Genomic DNA, 19,007 nt, shown 5'->3' with positions numbered 1-19,007 from the left:
TTGGAACATGTTGGGCTTTTTGTAAAATATATATAGTGTCCATGTCCACTATTTGTAAAGTATATATAGTGAATCGAATACTTCCGAAACATGTGTAACATAGAGACTACTGGTCACACTGGCTCATACTACTGTATATAGATTTCACAAAGGATCAATTAGCCTTCATGTACATGCAGGAAATGCCGTCCAACTTCAGTGGGAGCTATATATGCCAAGCAGTAGGAAGTCTGACTGTTGGAGCCAAAGTAGGACCACTCCTTATACTCTATTCTCCAGGGCATTGTCTGATCTAGTTATAAATGACCCAAGCAATGGGGTTTCCACCACTTCTATTAGGAAACTATTCCACTGCCTGTTAAGGAATGTTTCCTGATATTCAGCTTACATTTTCATTTGCTTAGGGTAAGTATACACTACGGGGACTATACCAGCACAATTATGGCACTGTAGCTATGCCAGGATAACTCTGTAGTGTAGATGTGACTCACACCATCTCCCCAAGTGACAGTAGCTGGCCGCATTCTTCTGTTGACCTAGCTGCGTCTACGCGGGGGTTAGGTTGGTATAGCTACAGCGCCCAGGGGTGTGGATTTTTCACACCCTTGAGTGACACAGCTATATCAACCTAAATTTTAAGTGCAGACCAGCCCATAGTTTCCGTCCATTAATTCTAATGATATCCCCTTTACTTCTTAAAACACAGTTCAAAATACACATTGTCCAGGGCTTTTGGGTCAAGGAAACCCACCAACCCCACCCATCTCTAGCACACACCACCATAGAGTATTTATGTGCTGGCATGCCTATGGTACTTTTTTTAAACCTGCTTTCCCTTCCCTTTGGTTTCTCCCAGGCCTCCAGGGGAATAACATTCCAAACACACTTGCCACTGCGGGGCCTGATTCATGACAGCGAATTCGATGGCAATAACATCACAATGCTATATGCAGATGTGTTATGCCCAGGTCTGGATCGGTGTCCAGTATGAGTTGCTTCCTTTGAGGCAGACTGAGCTGAGACAGAAAAGGAGGTTGGAGTAGGTTGTAGGTATGAGGAGTGACTGCAAAAGTTCAGGCTTAGCCTGCACAGCAGAAAGGAGGAGGGATGGGGAATACCCCATCCATAATTAGACCACAATGGAGGTACAGGGGGTGTCACTGGGGAAGTATTATTCAGAGGTATGGAGGAGAATGTCCCTGAGAGTTGCAGATATTGTTGTCCCTGGGGTGTCATCTCCCCAGCAACCTGGGGCACAGGGGAATGTCCTTGGGTGCGTGGTGAGGGGATGGGGATGACACTGGGTGTGTGGTGGGGGATGAGGGTATCACTGGGTGTGTCATATGGATGTGTGGTGGAGGATGGGACGGTGTCACGGGCAGTATGCATGCTGGAAGGTGTTCCTGGATATGTGGTCAGCTGTCACTGGGTGTGCGTGTGGAGTGTGTGGTAAGGGGTGACACTGGTTGAGTGATGGGAGGATAGGCGTATCCCACTGTAGATGGTGGTATGGGTATGTCACTGGGTGTGCAAGGGGGCGTGTGTGTCTGTGTATGTGGTAAAGCGGTGTAACAATTTGTAGTGGGAGAAGAGGGGTGTTCCTGGTTGTGTGATAGGGGTGTCACTGTGTGTAATGGGAGGCATGGGGATGGGAGATCACTGGGTTTATGGCAGGAAATGGAAGTGTCACTCTGTATGTATTGGGGAGATGGGAGAACACTAGGTGTACGGGGGGTAGTTGGGGTGTCACTGGATGTGTATTGAGCAGTGTGAAAGGGTTGGGGGATCACTAGGTATGTACTTAGTGTGTGGTGGGGAGGTCACTGGGTGCATAGCAGGAGGTGCAGGGGATGGGGAGATCACTGGGAGTATGGTGGAGGGCTGGGGAGGTTACTTGGGTGTATTGGGAGTGTCCAGTATGAGTTGCCTCCTTTGAGGCAGACAGAGGGGTGTCATTGGCTGTCTGATACAAGGTTGGGAGTCACAGGGGGTGGGGCTGGGGGGATCACTAGGGGTCTGGTGGGGTCAAAGGGTCTGGTGGGGTGAGGGGGGTCACTAGGGGTGTATGTGGGGGCTGGGGGCTATTGGGGGGTCACTGGGGTGTATGTGGGTGGGGGCTGGTGTGAGTGGGGGCGGGTTCACAGGAAGTCACTGGGGAGTCTCTGGGGGTGTATGTGGGTGGGGGTATTGGGGGAGTCACTGGGGGTGGATGTAGGTGGAGGCTATTGGGGGTGAATGTGGGTGGGGGCTGGGGTGAGTGGGGGGCGGGCTCACAGGAAGTCGCTGGGGGGTCACTGGGGGTGTATGTGGGTGGGGGCTATTGGGGGGGTCACTGGGGGTGTATGTAGGTGGGGGCTATTGGGAGTGAATGTGGGTGGGGGCTATTGGGGGAGTCACTGGGGGTGTATGTGGGTGGGGGCTATTCGGGGGGGGTCACTGGGGGTGAATGTGGGTGGGGGCTGGGGGCTATTGGGGGAGTCACTGGGGGTGGATGTGGGTGGGGGCTATTGGGGGGGTCACTGGGGGTGGATGTGAGTGGGGGCTATTGGGGGAGTCACTGGGGGTGGATGTGGGGGCTGGGGGCAATTGGGGGGTCACTGGGGGTGTATGTGAGTGGGGGCTATTGGGGGTGAATGTGGGTGGGGGCTGGGGTGAGTGGGGGGCGGGCTCACAGGAAGTCGCTGGGATCAGGAGGCGCGGGGGGGTAACTGGGGTGCGGGGTCACTGGGGGTGAATGTGGGTGGGGGCTATTGGGGGTCACTGGGGGTGAATGTGGGTGGGGGCTGGGGTGAGTGGGGGGCGGGCTTACAGGAAGTCACTGGGGGGGTCACTGGGGGTGGATGTAGGTGGGGGCTATTGGGGGTGAATGCGGGTGGGGGCGGGGGTGAGTGGGGGGCGGGCTCACAGGAAGTCACTGGGGGGTCACTGGGGGTGGATGTGGGTGGGGGCTATTGGGGGTGAATGTGGGTGGGGGCGGGCTCACAGGAAGTCGCTGGGATCAGGAGGCGCGGGGGGGTAACTGGGGTGCGGGGTCACTGGGGGTGAATGTGGGTGGGGGCTATTGGGGGTCACTGGGGGTGAATGTGGGTGGGGGCTATTGGGGGTCACTGGGGGTGAATGTGGGTGGGGGCTATTGGGGGTCACTGGGGGTGAATGCGGGTGGGGGCGGGGGTGAGTGGGGGGCGGGCTCACAGGAAGTCACTGGGGGGGTCACTGGGGGTGGATGTGGGTGGGGGCTATTGGGGGTGAATGTGGGTGGGGGCGGGGGTGAGTGGGGGGCGGGCTCACAGGAAGTCGCTGGGGGCAGGAGGCGCGGGGGGGTCACTGGGGTGCGGGGTCACTGGGGTCTCTGCCCTTTGGGGCCGCAGCCGGTAGCCGGCCTGGGGCAGCGGCGACCGGGCCCCGCGGGCTCCTGTTTCTCCCCCCGCCCCCGGCCGAGCCCGGCCCGTACCTGCAGCCGGGACCCGGCCCAGGCCCCGCAGCTCCCGGCGGCGGCAGCGCGTCCCCGCTGCCATGGAGACCGGGGGGCGGAACAGGGAGGCCGCAGGGACCGCTCCGCCTCCGCGCCCGGGCTCAGAACCGGGCGCGACCGCCCCCTGGCGGTGCTGAGCGGGAGCGCAGGGCAGGGCCCCCAGCTCGGGGGGGGGGATCCCCTAAGAGAGGGGGCAAGGTCCCTTGGGGGAGAGGATGTGGGGCAGGGTCCCTTGGGGGCCAGGGTCCGGGGGTGGGCAAGGTCTCCTAGGGGAGAGGATGGAGGGAAGGGGGGATCCCGGTTCCCCAAAAAGAGAGGATGGGTGTACTGAGTACCAGGGGGCCACTGCTCTGGGCACCTCAGCAGCCCAGCTGGGGTGGTTATCTGGGGAGGATACAGGTGGTGGTGCTGGGGTATCAAGGTGATGGGTGCCAAAATGACAGTAGATGGGACAGAAATGCCTCATCCCAAATGGCGAGGATCCAGCAACAACACAACTTCCAGCTTAGCTATAAAAATATTTATTTTCCAATTGTAAAATCAGCAGTCCCTGCTTCTGATACCCAGGAGTCATGCAGCAGAGCCAGACAGCAAGGCAGAGGGGGATTGTACAAATTCTTCATTAGCCATTTCTGACCCAAACTCAGCAATTAATAACATCACACTTAATTCAGTCAGATATTGGGCAGAAATTCTCTTTCTAGGCTACAGAGATAGTCTGTTTAATGTGCCTAAAGACAACATTTTAGAAAGGTTGTTTTACTGTTTTAGTAAATCATGTTGTTGTCTGTTTATTATATAGATCAGCATTTCTAAATAAGAGTGATTCAGCATACAAACAGATTTCATTGTAAATGAGTATTGGCTTCACATTTTCTGAAAGTAAACAAGAATAATTTTCCTTCACACAGTATTTATTTTAATAACAAAGTGTCAGAAATCTCCTTTTCATAACTGGTGGCACTGATGAACCTGTATCTGCCATGTATCCATGTGAGTAGCTTTATACATGTGTTGTGCATAAATACAGGAACGAGGTGCATATCACCATAATGACCATTTTAAAAGTGCAATTTCATTAGTTAAAAGTACAATTAAGCCTCAAACATTAAAGGAACATTTGATTTCACACTCATTTAACTCAAACTGAACAAGCTCAGAAAACAGAAGATGTTTGTAGAATCTGTTAACATTCAGTGCAAAAACAAGTCCTTCAGAGAAATCATTTCAAAACGTGTACATTCACATTTTATCTATTTGAGGCCTGTTAAAAAGGCAAAATTACTGTATTATTTCTGTTTCTATGGAGCGCATTTGATTATCTCTACGATATACTGTACCTCTAGAAACAACATGGAGTACCAGCTAAGCATGAAAGCTAGAATTCCCCAGGAAATCTGAGATAAAATACCAGTCCAGGCATTGAGGAGCTCATTAAAAGATAATGGTAACAGCAACAGAAACTAATACAGAATACAAAAGAGCCAGAGGTTCAATTAATCCACAGATCAATAGAATCAACTGACATGCCCAGAAAACAAGTTCCTTAGGGCCAGACTCTGTTCTTATTTACACCAGCTACAATCTGGACCAACTCTATTGACTTGTGGATTTCCCCCAGTGTAACTGAAATCAGAATCTGGCCCTTACTGTTTGTCCTATGCTCTATTTGTGTGGCTTGCTTTCCCATTCCCAGCTCAGCATTCCGGGGGGGGGGGGGGGGGGAGGGGGAGAGAACTTCAGAAACAGATTCTTTGCCGCACAGTTTGCGGCAGCTGGTTGCTTCACTCAGAACTAGAGCATAATTTGTTCTCAAATGAGCCCCATTCATTTTTGGCTGGAGACGCAGGTACATGCCCAGTTTCACCACTAAATGACAAACTACCCAGCTGCCAGCATTCTGCATGGCTACCCACTAGCTTTAGGTGGACTTGGCACCAAGGGTGCATGGTGTCAAAAGAGACCACGCATTTCTGCCATTAGCAGACAAGCAGATGCGCAGTGCCCTGTGCCATGTGTTACTCTACCAAGGAGGTTATGGCTGCAAAGGAAGGCTCCCCACTAAGTGATAATCTATATTTAATAAAGTTTATATAAAACCTATATAATAAAATTATTTTATCCTGCACTGGCTGAGGGAGGTTGGATTAGATAATGGTGAACTAATGGCTCTTTCTAGTTCTAATATTGGTGATTCTATGAAAAGATGTAGTTGCTTGCTACTCCCACAGTCTAGCATGCACAAGATCTGGGTTTGAGACCCCACTTCCACCCTTGAATAGTGGGCCAGCAGGAGCAAAGCACTCAGCCTCTGTCTTGTAATGAGGGAGTGCCCGGTGCCACACAGTCGCACTGTCCAAAGCCCATCCATTCCCTCTTGGTCAGAAGGATGGGTGATCATGCGGGGCCTGGAGAGTGTGGGGATCTGGGGGAGAAAAGGGAGAATTCTTGGAGCTTTAGGAGGGAGTCAGAAGAACTAGCCCTCACAGTAATATAGGGCTTTAGCCTGCAAACCTGACTATAGGCATAGTACTTGCACTGAAGTCAGTGGGACTTCATAGGTGAGCAAAAGCCATTCAGGTGAAAAGATTGCAAGACTGGTCCCCAAAATATCTCCATGGTAACATACAGATATTAGTACCTCTTTTATTTTTTTAGTGAACAGTAACTCATACTGACCACACTCAGGTCTTTAGTTAATAAAGTTGTAAGCAAAATACAATTTGATTATAAACTTTACGAAACTCCCCATTTTCAAACACTGGTATTTGACCAGGATGTCCCAAATCCTGCATTGAGCCACTCAGATCAGCACATAGGTGCACAAAGTTTCATTTAACAGTGTAAAGTGCTGGTTTAAGTTTGGAAACCCTGTTTAGGTGACAACGTTGGAAATTCAGCCCATAGTTTAACCCCTGCCATGTAGGGATGCAGGAACCTACTGGATTGTTGCTAAACCACATTATTAATAATCAATATTATTAATCTATAAACAAAATCTCAAATGTGTATTGGTGAGGGGGTGTCTAGCATGAGCCCTGTGCTACGCGCCGTCTGCTACCTGACACAGGAAGGAAGAAGAAAGGGTCCTAAACCCTATCTGAGGTTGGCCATGATTCATCCTCAATCCCATAGACATGCAAACTGCCAGCGTGTCTGAGGACTGGATGACCCACCCTTAAGTGTTAGCAGAGGATTTAAAATTATTGTTCAAAAATTAATTTGTAAATGTTAGTTGCTTTCATTTCAGACCATGGCTAAGAGCTTCTCATTCCCTTTCGGGGAATGAGAAGCTCTACATCTATAACCGTCCTACTGCTGAAAGGGCGGCTTAGCCATGTCTAGACCCTGCATTCTTGCTCTTAGCATTGCAGAGCACTGTGCATGGTGGGAACACACTGCTTCATTGAGGAAATGGTACGGGGTTAGTGTCTGAAGCATGCCGAGTGGAAGGGCTAGTGTTTGCAGCATGCATATAGTGATATGGTCCATGCAATTTCCTCATAGTATCACCCACCTGTCATTTTCTGTAACAGCTGCAGGGTTTTCTTAATTTGAAACAAAATCCAGTGGCAAACATTTCACTTGTTCTAATTTATCTAATCCTTTGTTCTGGGTTTCCAGATCTGCCTGTATTATGGTGCAGGGCTAATCCTCCTGCCATGGTATGAATCACCTCCCCATGGCACTGGGCTATGATTTCATTAGACAGGGAGCAGCTTTACCTTCTAGAAGGGCCCAAAGGAGACATCCTTCCAGCCTCAGAAACATCCCTGATGTTTCTAAAGGGGTAAGTTGGATTTTCTCAGCAAAACCCAGTGAAAAGTTTTATTCAGTTACGACAAATATTAGAGTCCTTCAAAACCAAATACAACTGGAGGATCCAGGTTCTCTGCACATTCTCAGAGAGACCCATGCATCCACGGTATAGGCTTGAATCTACAGCATCTCAGTCTGTGAAACTGGAGGAGGCTGCTGCACCTCTTACACCAGGGTCCCATTTCTGCTGTCGTATTTCAGTCTGGGATGGGGGAAGTTAAGGGTGGCATACTCCGTTGCATTCTGCATTTGCAAGTTCTTCACCTCTTGGGCCGAGCGCTCCCGGGCCCTGGTGAATACCTGGATATCTGCATAGTGCACGCTGTCATCACGCTTCACATTCCTGGGCTTGTTCACAGTAGCATAGACTGGAAACTCCGAGACGTCATCGTACATGTGAGCAGCCTGCAGGCCCGTCTGGAAAAAGAGTGCTAGAGAATCAGCTCCCCATTCTTTCCCCCCATCCCACACTGTGGGCTCACAGGAGGGCTGAACACCACTGCCGTATTGCACCTAGCGTCAGCCAAAAGGCTATGCCAGCTCCCCATAGACCGCAACATGCTGCCTCCAAACCATTCTCAGTCCCTGCCAGCCTGGCAATGGGGACTACCTTGGGGGTTGAGCATGCTGCTCCCAAAGCTTTCCCAGCCCCCCTAGCCCAGGAAGTAAGGGTGTGTCTATGTAGCAATCAGGAAGCACAACTGCAGCACGTGGAGGCAGACCCAAGCTGGCTTCGATTGAACTAGCTCGCTAAAAAGCAATGCAGCCACCCAGGTACAATATTTCCCGGGATCCTAGGAATGTACTTGAGCGGCTTGCGTGTGCCATTGATGCTACACGACTATTTTTATTAAGCTAGCTCAATCAAAACTAGCTTGTGTGAGTCTACCCTTGCTGGCCCAGTTCCAATGCAGATGTACCCTAAGGGGCTGAACACTGTATTTTCAACTTGTCTGTTTAGTTAAATGTCTTTAGGGCAGGGCCGGCTCTAGGCACCAGCAAAGCAAGCAGTTGCTTGGGGCGGCAAATTTGCAAGGGGCGCAAGAATCCAGCCTGGGAGCTGAGAACCAACAGGGGGCCCTGGGAGCCCCATAGAAACAAAGAATGGAACAAAAGAATAATAAAGGCAACTCAACTTTTTCTCATTTATGTAGGACAGTCTTATAATATGCATCCAGATATCCTCCAGTCACACAAGCGGAAAATTGTTCCACTTTACTGCAGTTCTGTAACCATATGGGAACCAATCCTGTCTGTGTTCTGTGCACATCCAAAATTCCTGCTGAATGACCTGCCGGGGGAGCGAGTTACCAGTGACCCAGGGTTGAGGTGGCAGGAGGGTGCAGTTGGGGGGGAGGGGGAGAGCCTAGGGCTGGGGTGGGGGGCAGTCAAAAAATTTTTTGCTTGGGGCAGCAAAAAACCTAGAGCCGGCCCTGCTTTAGGGTCCATTTACCTTCCTGTCATCTTGGTGCGGTTGGCTCATCTGTTTTGCTCTAGTGCCTGCAAAAGAAACACCAGAGAATCAGGGTGATTTAACTGCTGGGTATTGCTCCTTCTTATGCAAATCACAGCAACAGTGTCCAGTACACAGGCTCTCTCCACTGGGCCCTTTTCAAATTTCCAGCCCAGCTGAAGTCCCCGCTGAATCATGTCTTCGGAGCATGCCTCACACAAGAAAGCCCAGGCCTGTTCTTTTTGGAAAATGAGCTTTCCAGAGAGGACAACATGCTGTGAATCACGCAGTACCTAGCAGGAGGTACACACCACAGACAGCGTCAGGCCCTCTGAGCATCTCAGATCCACGGTTTGTCTGTACCCATTTTGTCCTTTGCTGTTTGGCAAACATGTTTTGCAGGGGTTGGTTCTAGGGCTGTTGGTTTGTTTATTTCTCTGTGCTCCTAGTTGATGTTTGCAGCTCTAGGAAGGATGCTAAGCTGCAGATGCCGCACAGCCAGCTGAGGGTGCTCACACACCCTTTGGTTCGCAGCAAGATGGCAATTTAAGTCCTTTTTGGCATGAGATTTAGTCATTTTAAACATATTTAGAATTTTCAGACGCTCCCTCACAAAATCCTATAACATTCCTAAGGTACTTTAGGTGAAAGACTAGGAGTGACACACGAATCCCTTACGACCAGCTTCACACAGCCCTAACATTGTGCTGTCATTGTCCAGCTGGAATTGTTTCGTGGGTACTTTAGCACAAATGTGGCTATTTACCAAAAGGCACAATAATAAATTCCCAAACCCAAAAGTGGCGTCTGTCTGTGAATCATATTTATAATACACACACCCCTTTGGTATGGTATCTACACCAGCATGGACACACCCTCTCCCTTGAGAACTTTGTTCAGGTGTGCATCCTGTTAGAAAGTGCATTAATTCTGTCTAGAAGGGAGCAATAATAATAAGGAATAACAGTGCACGGGGGACTGAATCCTGCGCCCACTGAAGTCAATGGTAAAGCTCCCATTGATTTCAGTGGGGCAGGATCATGCCCTGCCTGGCTTTCAAAGGCTTCTTAGCTACATTTTATTCTTGGTGTTTGTCAGACTTTCTTTGTGTTTGCCATGTTGCCAGTTTAGGCACCACAGCAGGTAGCAACTCCAGAGGCCTGCAGAAGTAAAAAAAAAAAACAGGAGAGAATACATCTCTCAGGAGCTATGGGAATTCTACTGCCTCAAGGCCAGAGTTTGGCACTGCTGTCTGTCCCCAAGTCATTTTCCTTCCTCATATGCCCATTCCCCCCATGTGCCAAGCACATACACTTCCCTGCTTTAGGAGGGTGCATCAGACAAGGACATTTCCTCTCTGTTTTGGCAATCAATTCTATGAAACTTGTGTTCCATTGATCAGGTGGTTCTATCAGGTCTCAGAGTTGCCTTGTGTCCGGTCTCGGCACAGCTTCATAGGGAGGGAAACTTGGCATACAGACCATTGGAGGGGATGGGGCCTCTGAAGTCTGGATGAGAATCCAGATTTGTAGCTTTTCTGAGTGGAAGCCACAAGCCTGTGGGACTCTGTCACTGTTCTCCACAGATGTTTCACAAACCCTTACCTTGCTTTTCTTTTTTTCTTTTAAAAGGTGAAGGACATCTCCTGAAATCAGAGAGAGAGGCGTGTTAACACTGCAAGGCCTGAGTCTCTCCTATTGTCATTGCATGCACATGTACAAACACACACATGTCGCCCGGACACTGCGTTTGGGAACAACGTGAAAGAAACCTGAAAGCTCCCTGGAAGTACATCAATGGGCACTAGGGAACTTTCAGTGCACAGCAGCAGGGTCCACATGGCCACTTAGTGTGCACTGGGGGTGCAGCAGGATACCCCAGCTTGTTGTACACTAACTACCCCTGTAGCTGTGTAGACACACCCTAAGAGCCATTGAGCCCAAGCAAGACTCTCCCAGTTGCAATTCCCTAGGAGCTGGCCAGTGGAAAGTGTTACTGAATTAACCCAGAAGACTGCAGGGTCTGAGACAGCCCTCTCACTGTAGGACTCCTGTTTAGAACTGAGGCAGCCATGCGAGAAGCCCAGACTGGAGTTTGAATTTTAGTCTTGACCCTAACTTCCCTGTACAGAAGAAGTTTTGTTTTGTTTTTTTACAGAAACTTAATGATACTCAGTGGAATTCGCCCTGCAAGATAGGAGGATTTCAAAAAGGGCCAAGTCTGTAAAGCTAAATGAATTCTGCTTCCTAGTGTTCCCTTAGGTTGTGTGAGACCCACCAAATTCCTTCTCTATTGTGGTCTAATGAGGATTTGACCCCAGCTCTCCTGAGAGTGGTTCTGATGAGGCATCTCTGCCAGTTCTCCTGACTCAGGGAATTATACTCTGGAGATCCTGCAGTGGTCAGTGTGAATACAATGGTCCCTCGGATTCTGTGCACACATCTCCCACTAGCTGATGGGCATGAGGTTCTCCAGGAGGTGCAGGAACTCACTGAGCTGTGCCCCCCGCCAATAAGACCTTGGAGAAGCAGCTTTCCCTGGATGGAAAATGCCTGCACGAAGTGATGACACAGACTCCCACTGTCCCTATGTTATGAGCAAAGAGGGGCTCCTCCAGGGGACACCAGATGTGGATCTGAGATTTTTGGGTGCATGTGTCAAGGGTAGGTGCTGGTCACTCTTATGTATTGTCCCTCTGCCACCTGACTCTTTTTCCCCGCACAGAACAGGGAGGCAAGATTTGAGGCTCACAACTGTCTAATCCACACCGATCCATGGAACCAAACTAAAGCACTGATGGTGACTAACATGTCAAGCCAAACACCTAGCTCCGTAGTTTGCCTGTGTGACCAGCCATCTCTGCCTTTGCTGCACTCTCCCCATTTCCGAGGGCTGGGAATTGTCTCTTGTTAGGATAGGTCTAACGCAAACAGATCTATGGGACTATCACCCCTAACGTGCAAAGACGTGCCATCTCTGGGTGGCACAAATGGAATGGCAGGCAAAGTCTCAATTGCAATGACAGTCACTCAGAAAGGAGCTTCTGCAGAGATCATAACATCTCTACTTGTGTGGAGAAGCTGGTTCCTGACTGGCCGGAGGAGCAGGAGACACTGATTAGGTTCTGCTATTTTAAAATTACAACTACATTCTACAGAAAAGAGCCCAAACACTTAAGTAACAACTTAGCGCCACCACAACAACACAGCCCAGAGATGGGGTGATACTGTGGCAACACAGTCCAAAGCCACAACGACACCATAGTGGCACAGCCCAGAGCTCAGGAGATACCACAATGATATGGCCCAGAACTGGCCCGATGCCACAGCAACACGGCCCAGAGACGGGACAATACTGTGGGGATGCCCCCGTGAACTGGAGTGACACTGCTGTGGGAATGCCTTTATGAGCTGCAATGATACCATAGTAACACTGTTGAGAGCTGCAGCCAGAGAAACAGAGAGAGGAGAATGACAAGGAGTCCCTGTTGCTAAGATACCTGAGTCTAACAACTCCATTTTTGTGGAAGGGTTGGAAATGCCAGGGCCTGCAGTGCACCCTTCCAGAGTTAGCAGCTCTGCGACCTGCTGTGCATATACCCTGCTTTCCCCAGGAAGCCCTGGCAGCCGGGGAGAGGCACAGCAGCCACAGAGAGAAGCAGGGTCTAGCCAAGGGCTTGCTCACTGCCCCAAAGCAGGACTCGGAGTACAGACACATTGGGCCAGATTGGCCCCAGGGGGAAATTTGTGCATCTCAAACCTGCCTTCTGCCTTTGCAGGGGCAGAGATATTTGGTGGAGCCTGGTGCCACATCATCTGTACCCTACAGATGCCCTCAAACATGTACTCACCTCCCGCAGCTACTCGGACAGTCCAATATGCCCATACCCCCAAGAACGAGCGAGAACCATTTAGATTGGACTGCTATGAGATCAAAGGCTCTGGGTACTGAGGATATTCTAGGATTGTCACAAAACATTTTCTCCTGGGCCAGGTGCCAGTTTGCTGCCCGGACAGCTCCAAACCTTGCAGCTCCTCCCTGATTCAAGAAACAGGTGCATCTGGAACATACGCTTCTGAAGGATCCCAGGTAATTTCCCCCTTTCTGCAAGTCTTCGGACTAAACAGAACCAGAGCAAACAAAACTGTGCGCTCCACAGACAATGAGTCAAATCCTGCCCTCAGCTCCCCCATTAGAACCAGAGAGAGAGACAGGTCAAACATAGAGACATCCTAGTAGTGCAATGCACAAGGGCCAAATTTATCCCTAATGGAACATCACTGACGTTAGCAGAATTACACAGGGTCTGAATATGGCCCCAGGAGCACACGCTGTCTCTCTGTGCAGATATGTGTCACATTCTGAGCCCAATGCATGAAGCAAATGTTATCGTTCCATAAAGCTAGAAGGACTAGAGGAAAGCAGGTGCCAATCCTTATATGGCTAGTAACATGCTAGCACGTATATCCAGCCCTGGACTCTGTCCAGCACGCTAGGCCTTGGAGGCTCCCAGAGCTGGGCTCTGTCTCTGCTGCAGCACAGGGGCTGGACACACGGGGCTACAACTTTTAAAGAATGGAAGAGAATCACTGGAGAATATCAAAGGAGCATGTGGCTTTGTGTGCCCCACTGTATTTGCATTACCACCCCAGCCATGCCCAGGGGCAGTGCAGTACCTGAAGGAGCTCTGTGCTTTCTAGCTTTAAAGACCCGAATGGCCTTTGGTTCTGTAACAACCATAGGAAGGAAGGAAGGGAGTTACGCACTGAGAGGTTTTAATAATGGGCAGTAGTGATTAACCATCGTTCTGCTGGGGCGCAGGGAGGCAAAATCAGCCTAGGTGGACGAAGGGCAGTTCCCACTGAAATCAGCGGGCTTGCACCCAGTGACACTGGGGCTGAGTTTGGCCCATCGTCTGCAAACAGCTCAGGTGCCATGTGAGCTGAAAGGCACTATGGAAACTAGATGGGTTATTATTATAAATACATAGCCCTGCTACTGTCACTGTTGCACTCCAGTTCACCCCCCCCCTCCTCCAGCCAGGCCCTGTGTATGTGACCAGTACAGCAGGAGCTGTACCTCTTGGCAAGAGCTGTGCTGAGGTCACCGAAGATGCTGTTAGCACAAACAAGAAGAGGCCAAGCTCCTTCCAAGACAAGGCTGGAGTTTATCCTGCGGAAAAGGGCTGCTGCTCTGAGCAACACTGTTTTATTTTGAAATGGTTCCTGCACTGCCCTGTCAGCTCCCCATGCCCTCCCATGTATGGCACCAGCCCCAAAAGGGGAGCAGCTCCAGCTCACTGACTCTTATGAGTTGCCTTGCCCAGCTCCTGGGCTCTGGAGTTGGTTGATCCTTCACAGCATGCAGGAAGGTCGGTCGTGTAATTAAAATAGCTCAACTTTAAATATAATCAGCAGAGTCTCTGGCCAGTTCCCTGAGATGCAGGGTTCAGTATCAGCTTTCCAAGCTGCTTTCACCTGTTTCGCTTGCCCTCCTTTGTGGACGGAGTTTAGCAGCCAGTCTGCAGGTGGGAGTTATGCTGAGGCTGTCTGCAGGCTAACAATCTCCCCACCTCAGATCTGCTGTAATTAGAATGGACAAGGGAAGGGAAGCAAGAACAGGACACAGTTCTCCCCATTTCCATTCAAAGAGACCATAAATGTTCGGCCCAAATCACACTCCGTCACATGCCCATCTGGGCCTGCACTCCCTGCATGCACACACACCTACATCCCCCCACCCCATTGATACACACCTGCTCCTACACCCCACCCCATCAGCACCCAGGATCCTAAACCCCATCACACAGGCACAGACCTGCTTCAGTACCTCACACAGATTTCTGCGCTGCACCCCATCTCACTCACACACAAATCTGTTTCTACAGCCCCCCCCATCCTAAAACTCATCACATATCTTCACTTACTGCCCATCACACACCCCACCAATCAACTCTCTCTCTGTTGTGTGACACCCCGCCACCCCATCACAGGTTCAAACACCTTATGATGGCAATATTCCTTTTTTCCTATTCGTTGCATTTAACAGAGCTTGAGAAAACAGCGAAGTTCGAGAGGCTCTGTACATCCTTGTTTGCAGAGAATAATCTGATGCTGAATGTTTCCTTCCTTCAATGAGAAATTAAGGTGTATGTGCCCTAGGACAGTGGTTCAACCAGGGGGTACACATACCCCTGGGGGTACATAGAGGTCTTCCAGGGGGTACATCAACTCCTCTAGAAAATTGCCTATTTTACAACAGGCTACAGAAAAAGCACTAGCGAAGTCAGTACAAACAAATTCCATACAATGCCTTGTTTATTCTACTTTATATGTGATACAGTGAAATGTAAGTATAATATTTATATTCCAATTGATTTATTTTATAATAATATGGTAAAAAGAAAGTCAGGAATTTGTCAGTAATAGCGGGCTGTGACACTTTTGTTTTTTTATGTCTGATTTTGTAAGCAAGTTAGTTTTTAAGTGAGGTAAAACATGGGGGTTTGCAAGACAAATCAGACTCCTGAAAGGGGCACAGTAGACTGAAAAGGTTGAGAGTCATTGGCAGTCCCTAGGGGACGCAGTCCCAGTGGAAACACTCCCCAGATGTGTCTAGATGTTAGGTAAAACTTTTTTTTCTATTACTATTTTTGCCCTAATGGTTCTTTTTACAAATTATTTCTTAGACTCCAGAAACCATTTGAATTTCTTGCCACCTACTCTCCATTCCCAAGGTCGTCTGTGTTAATAATAATGATTTAGGCTAGGATTTTCAATGGCGTTGGGTGCCTAACTCCTTTAGGTCCCTTTGAAAACCTCAGCCTTTATTTAAAAAGCCTTGCTCTCTGCTGAGGCACCTAGGGTGCTGGCCAGGCAGGTAATATGCAGGAATAAAAGCAATTTACACACTCTGAAATAGCAAAACTAAAATAAGATACTTAAATGTCAAATTTCAGAGTAACAGCCGTGTTAGTCTGTATCCGCAAAAAGAAGAACAGGAGTACTTGTGGCACCTTAGAGACTAACAAATTTATTAGAGCATAAGCTTTCATGGACTACAGCCCACTTCTTCGGATGCATATGTCAAAGAAAGTGATACTGATGGTTAGCAGGGCAAAACAGGTGTGTGGAGTTTTTTTTACAGCTAGATAACTTGCAATAAAAACACATCTCTTCTTGGAGGACAGGCAGGATTGTCCACAGTAATTAGAGCACTAACCTAGGATTTGGGAGAACCTGTGTTCAATTCCCTGCTCTGCTACAGACTTCCTGGGTGAGCCTTGCCAAAGTCACTTTCCCTATCTATACAAATAAAGACAAGTACAATAATATTTCCCTGCTTCCAGAAGTGCAGTGAGGATAACTACATTAGAGATTGTGCAGGGCTTTGAGAGCCACTGATGAAAAGTGCTATAGAAGAGTTAGGTATTATTTATTTGGCAGTTAAGTCAAAGCCACATCTGACCCACTGCTGCAGAGATTATATGGAGCCCATTCTTTTCCTGCTCTCTTTCCTCTGCCGAACCCTCCAGAGCCCCTGTTACCTAGGTACGTCTCTGCAGTTAGCAGCCACTGGAAACCAGCCATGCAGGGTGTGGCCACTCGGAATGGGGAACTGGAGCTCCCCCCTTTGCTATGTCTTTCCCCCCATTCTTTGTAGACTCTCAGGAGGAAAACACTTCTCTGTTTCTTTCTCCCTGATGCAGCCTTTAAGGTAGATGTTTGCTCTGAATTCACAGGCCACGCAGGCATGGTAGCAGAGGGCAAAAGACAGGTCATGGCTTCCAGGAGTCTTTAAGCCAAAGCCCTCTCCACCACACAAGGACCTTACCAGGGGGCAGCAACGAGAGGATGGCATCAGCTTAGGACAGACCAAAAGGCACCAACATAAAACTGAAGCAGGAAAGAAGCTTGGGATTCTTTGTTCCCTGGATCATTCCTATCTTGCTGTCATTCTCAGGAAACTTAAATGCCTTTTCACAAAGCTCTGGCTAGTGATCTCTCACCATGCAGGTACAGTGCTTATAACATGGAACCTTGATCTCAGCTGGCGGCTCTAGGTGCTACCATAACACAAATACATACTAATCCTGCAGAATGCTCAGTTCTCTGCAGGATTAGACCCTAATATCCCTGGCATTTGGAGGATCAGGCTCTTAGTGCTATCCAGCTGGTAGACATCAGATTGGCCCCCTACTTTCCAGGCAGTCTTTGATACAAAGCCAATGGGGAACTGGCAGCATCTATCCCAGCACAATCACTGCACAGAGGGGCCCTCAGGAGATAGGCTGCCCCAGGCCCTCCTGCTAAGGGGAAGGCTAGAAAGGTGAGCTCCTAAGCACAGAGATTCACCCATAGTTCAGCGGTGAATGGCCTCCAGATTCTGGTTTCTGTTTCTCTTTGAGGGCAGAGATTGTATCTACTTCTCTGTTTGTACAGCGCCTGGCACAATAGGGGCCTGACCCTGACTGGGGCCTGTGATGCTTCCGAACAGGAATTACAATGATAACGATCTTCTTTATCCTTAGGAGTCCCTGGCCTCCCTGCAGACTGTGGGAGGGACTACAGCAGAGCATGACCCTTCATTCTTCAGGCAATTCACGAACATTAACAGATAGCAAAGGATGGCTGGGAAACCCTCAGGGCAGGAGATGGAGAGATTGTAATGGAGATGAGGGGTTGTAATGAGCCCACGGCAAGGGGAGAAGCCAACACCCACCATGGGTACCTGAGCAAGGATAAGTAACTGAGTCACACGCCCTGATTCCTAGACTACCCCTAGCTCCCATCCCTCAGGCAGATACAGATTCTTGCATTCCATCCTGACTCCCAGTCCCCACCAAGCTCTAACCAATAACCTACATGCCATTCCCCAAGCCAGGAAATGAACCCAGGAGTCCTGATTCCCAGTTCCAGTCACTAAGTGATGCTGTGTTTCTTTTAAATATTCAAATATTTTAGCAAATGTAATATTACAAAATGAAAACAAAACTATATATTTCTATATTATGACACCCCCACTCCCGCACCCCACCCAGCCAGAGGCTTGACTTCCCATAATTCCCTTTCACCTTGGCCAGATTTTCCCTGTCATGATTTCACACCCAGGCCAACAAATATTGCCACATGGCATCAAACGGTGGTTTATCGTATGCCTTTTCAGTAGGCAGGGTGGGGCTGGGCCCCACATGAGCTTGGAGGGATCAAGCAGAAACAGCATCTACAAATGTGCCCAGGGCCACTTTCTGGATTTCCTGACTGGAAATAAAGCCCATGCGGATTGGAGGATGGGACAGAGCAGCGGACTGCAGATAGGGGTCGGAGATGCTGAAAGCTGGACTCAGAGGGGCTGATCCGCAGTACCCTGCCAGAGTAAAGGCACCACCAATCCACCCTGAGGGTCCCCCCATGCAGAATGGCCCCTGAGTGCAGGGAGACTCGGGGAGGTGCCGCACTGGCTTTGCAGGTCCAGCTGCAGGGAATGTGGCCAGAGCCTTCCTACACCCTACTCCCAGCTGCTGGAATGACCTGTAGGGGCAGTGGCAGCAGCCAGGCATGAGTTAGGCCTACCCCTGAAGCTGCTGTAAACTGTGTCTGGAGAGGAATCACTCTCAGCACAGGAGAGAGGTGAAAGTGATCCAAGCACCTCCCCACCTCAGTGCCCTGAGAAGGCACAGGGAGCGCGAGTCTCCCTTCCTCTGTACAAGCGTGTCCCTCTCACCAGCAGAAGTTGGTGCAATAAACGATATTACCTCGCCCACCTTGCCTCTCTGTTGGCCTCCTGTGACTAGGGTGACCAGATGTCCCGATTTTATAGGGACAGTCCCGATATTTGGGGCTTGTTCTTATCTAGGCTTCTATTACCCCCCCATCCCCGTCCTGATTTTTCACACTTGCTGTCTGGTCACCCTACCTGTGACATTCACCCCCCTGCCCGGTGGGTGTCAATTACTGCTCACTCCAAACCCTCCACTGGCTGCACCTGCTAGCACTCTGCCTGTGGTACAGGCCTGCCCGCTGCCCAGGCAGATGGGAGCCCTGGGAACTCAGAGCAGGAAAGCGCACCCGCTTTCCCACGCAGTTGGCAAAGTCAGCCAAAACTTTAGCCCTCAGCCGCTCCAGCCTCGCCTCCTTTCTCCTGCATGATCCCTCCACCGCCTACAAAGCCTGTACTCACCCGCGTCCCGCACAGTTGCAGGAGTTGCCCATGTCGCTCCTGCCTCCATGAAGCAGAAAATGTTTTTCTGAAGTCACAGGGAGA

The 19,007-nt window shown here is 49.8% G+C and overlaps 1 protein-coding gene across 2 annotated transcripts; it reads right to left on the bottom strand.

Moving 5' to 3' along the window:
- Positions 1 to 6,100: 6,100 nt before the first annotated feature.
- On the bottom strand, positions 6,101 to 19,007 carry C15H11orf52 (chromosome 15 C11orf52 homolog). Of its 2 annotated transcripts, none has more exons than XM_054004852.1 (4): positions 18,924 to 19,007; positions 10,349 to 10,389; positions 8,745 to 8,791; positions 6,101 to 7,708 (listed from the first exon to the last, which is right to left on the bottom strand). In XM_054004852.1, exons 1-4 carry the CDS (start codon positions 18,953 to 18,955, stop codon positions 7,457 to 7,459), a joined length of 372 nt encoding a protein of 123 aa, XP_053860827.1. In that variant the 5' UTR covers positions 18,956 to 19,007; the 3' UTR covers positions 6,101 to 7,456. The 2 variants fall into 2 exon arrangements, with proteins under 2 accessions (XP_053860827.1, XP_053860825.1); XM_054004850.1 differs by lacking the exon at positions 18,924 to 19,007 and adding an exon at positions 12,595 to 12,712.

The sequence above is a fragment of the Malaclemys terrapin genome, chromosome 15 (assembly GCF_027887155.1).
Source record: "Malaclemys terrapin pileata isolate rMalTer1 chromosome 15, rMalTer1.hap1, whole genome shotgun sequence".
NCBI lineage: Eukaryota > Metazoa > Chordata > Testudines > Emydidae > Malaclemys > Malaclemys terrapin.
Note: the sequence above shows the minus strand (reverse complement) of the source record. Positions and strands in the feature narration are given on the sequence as shown.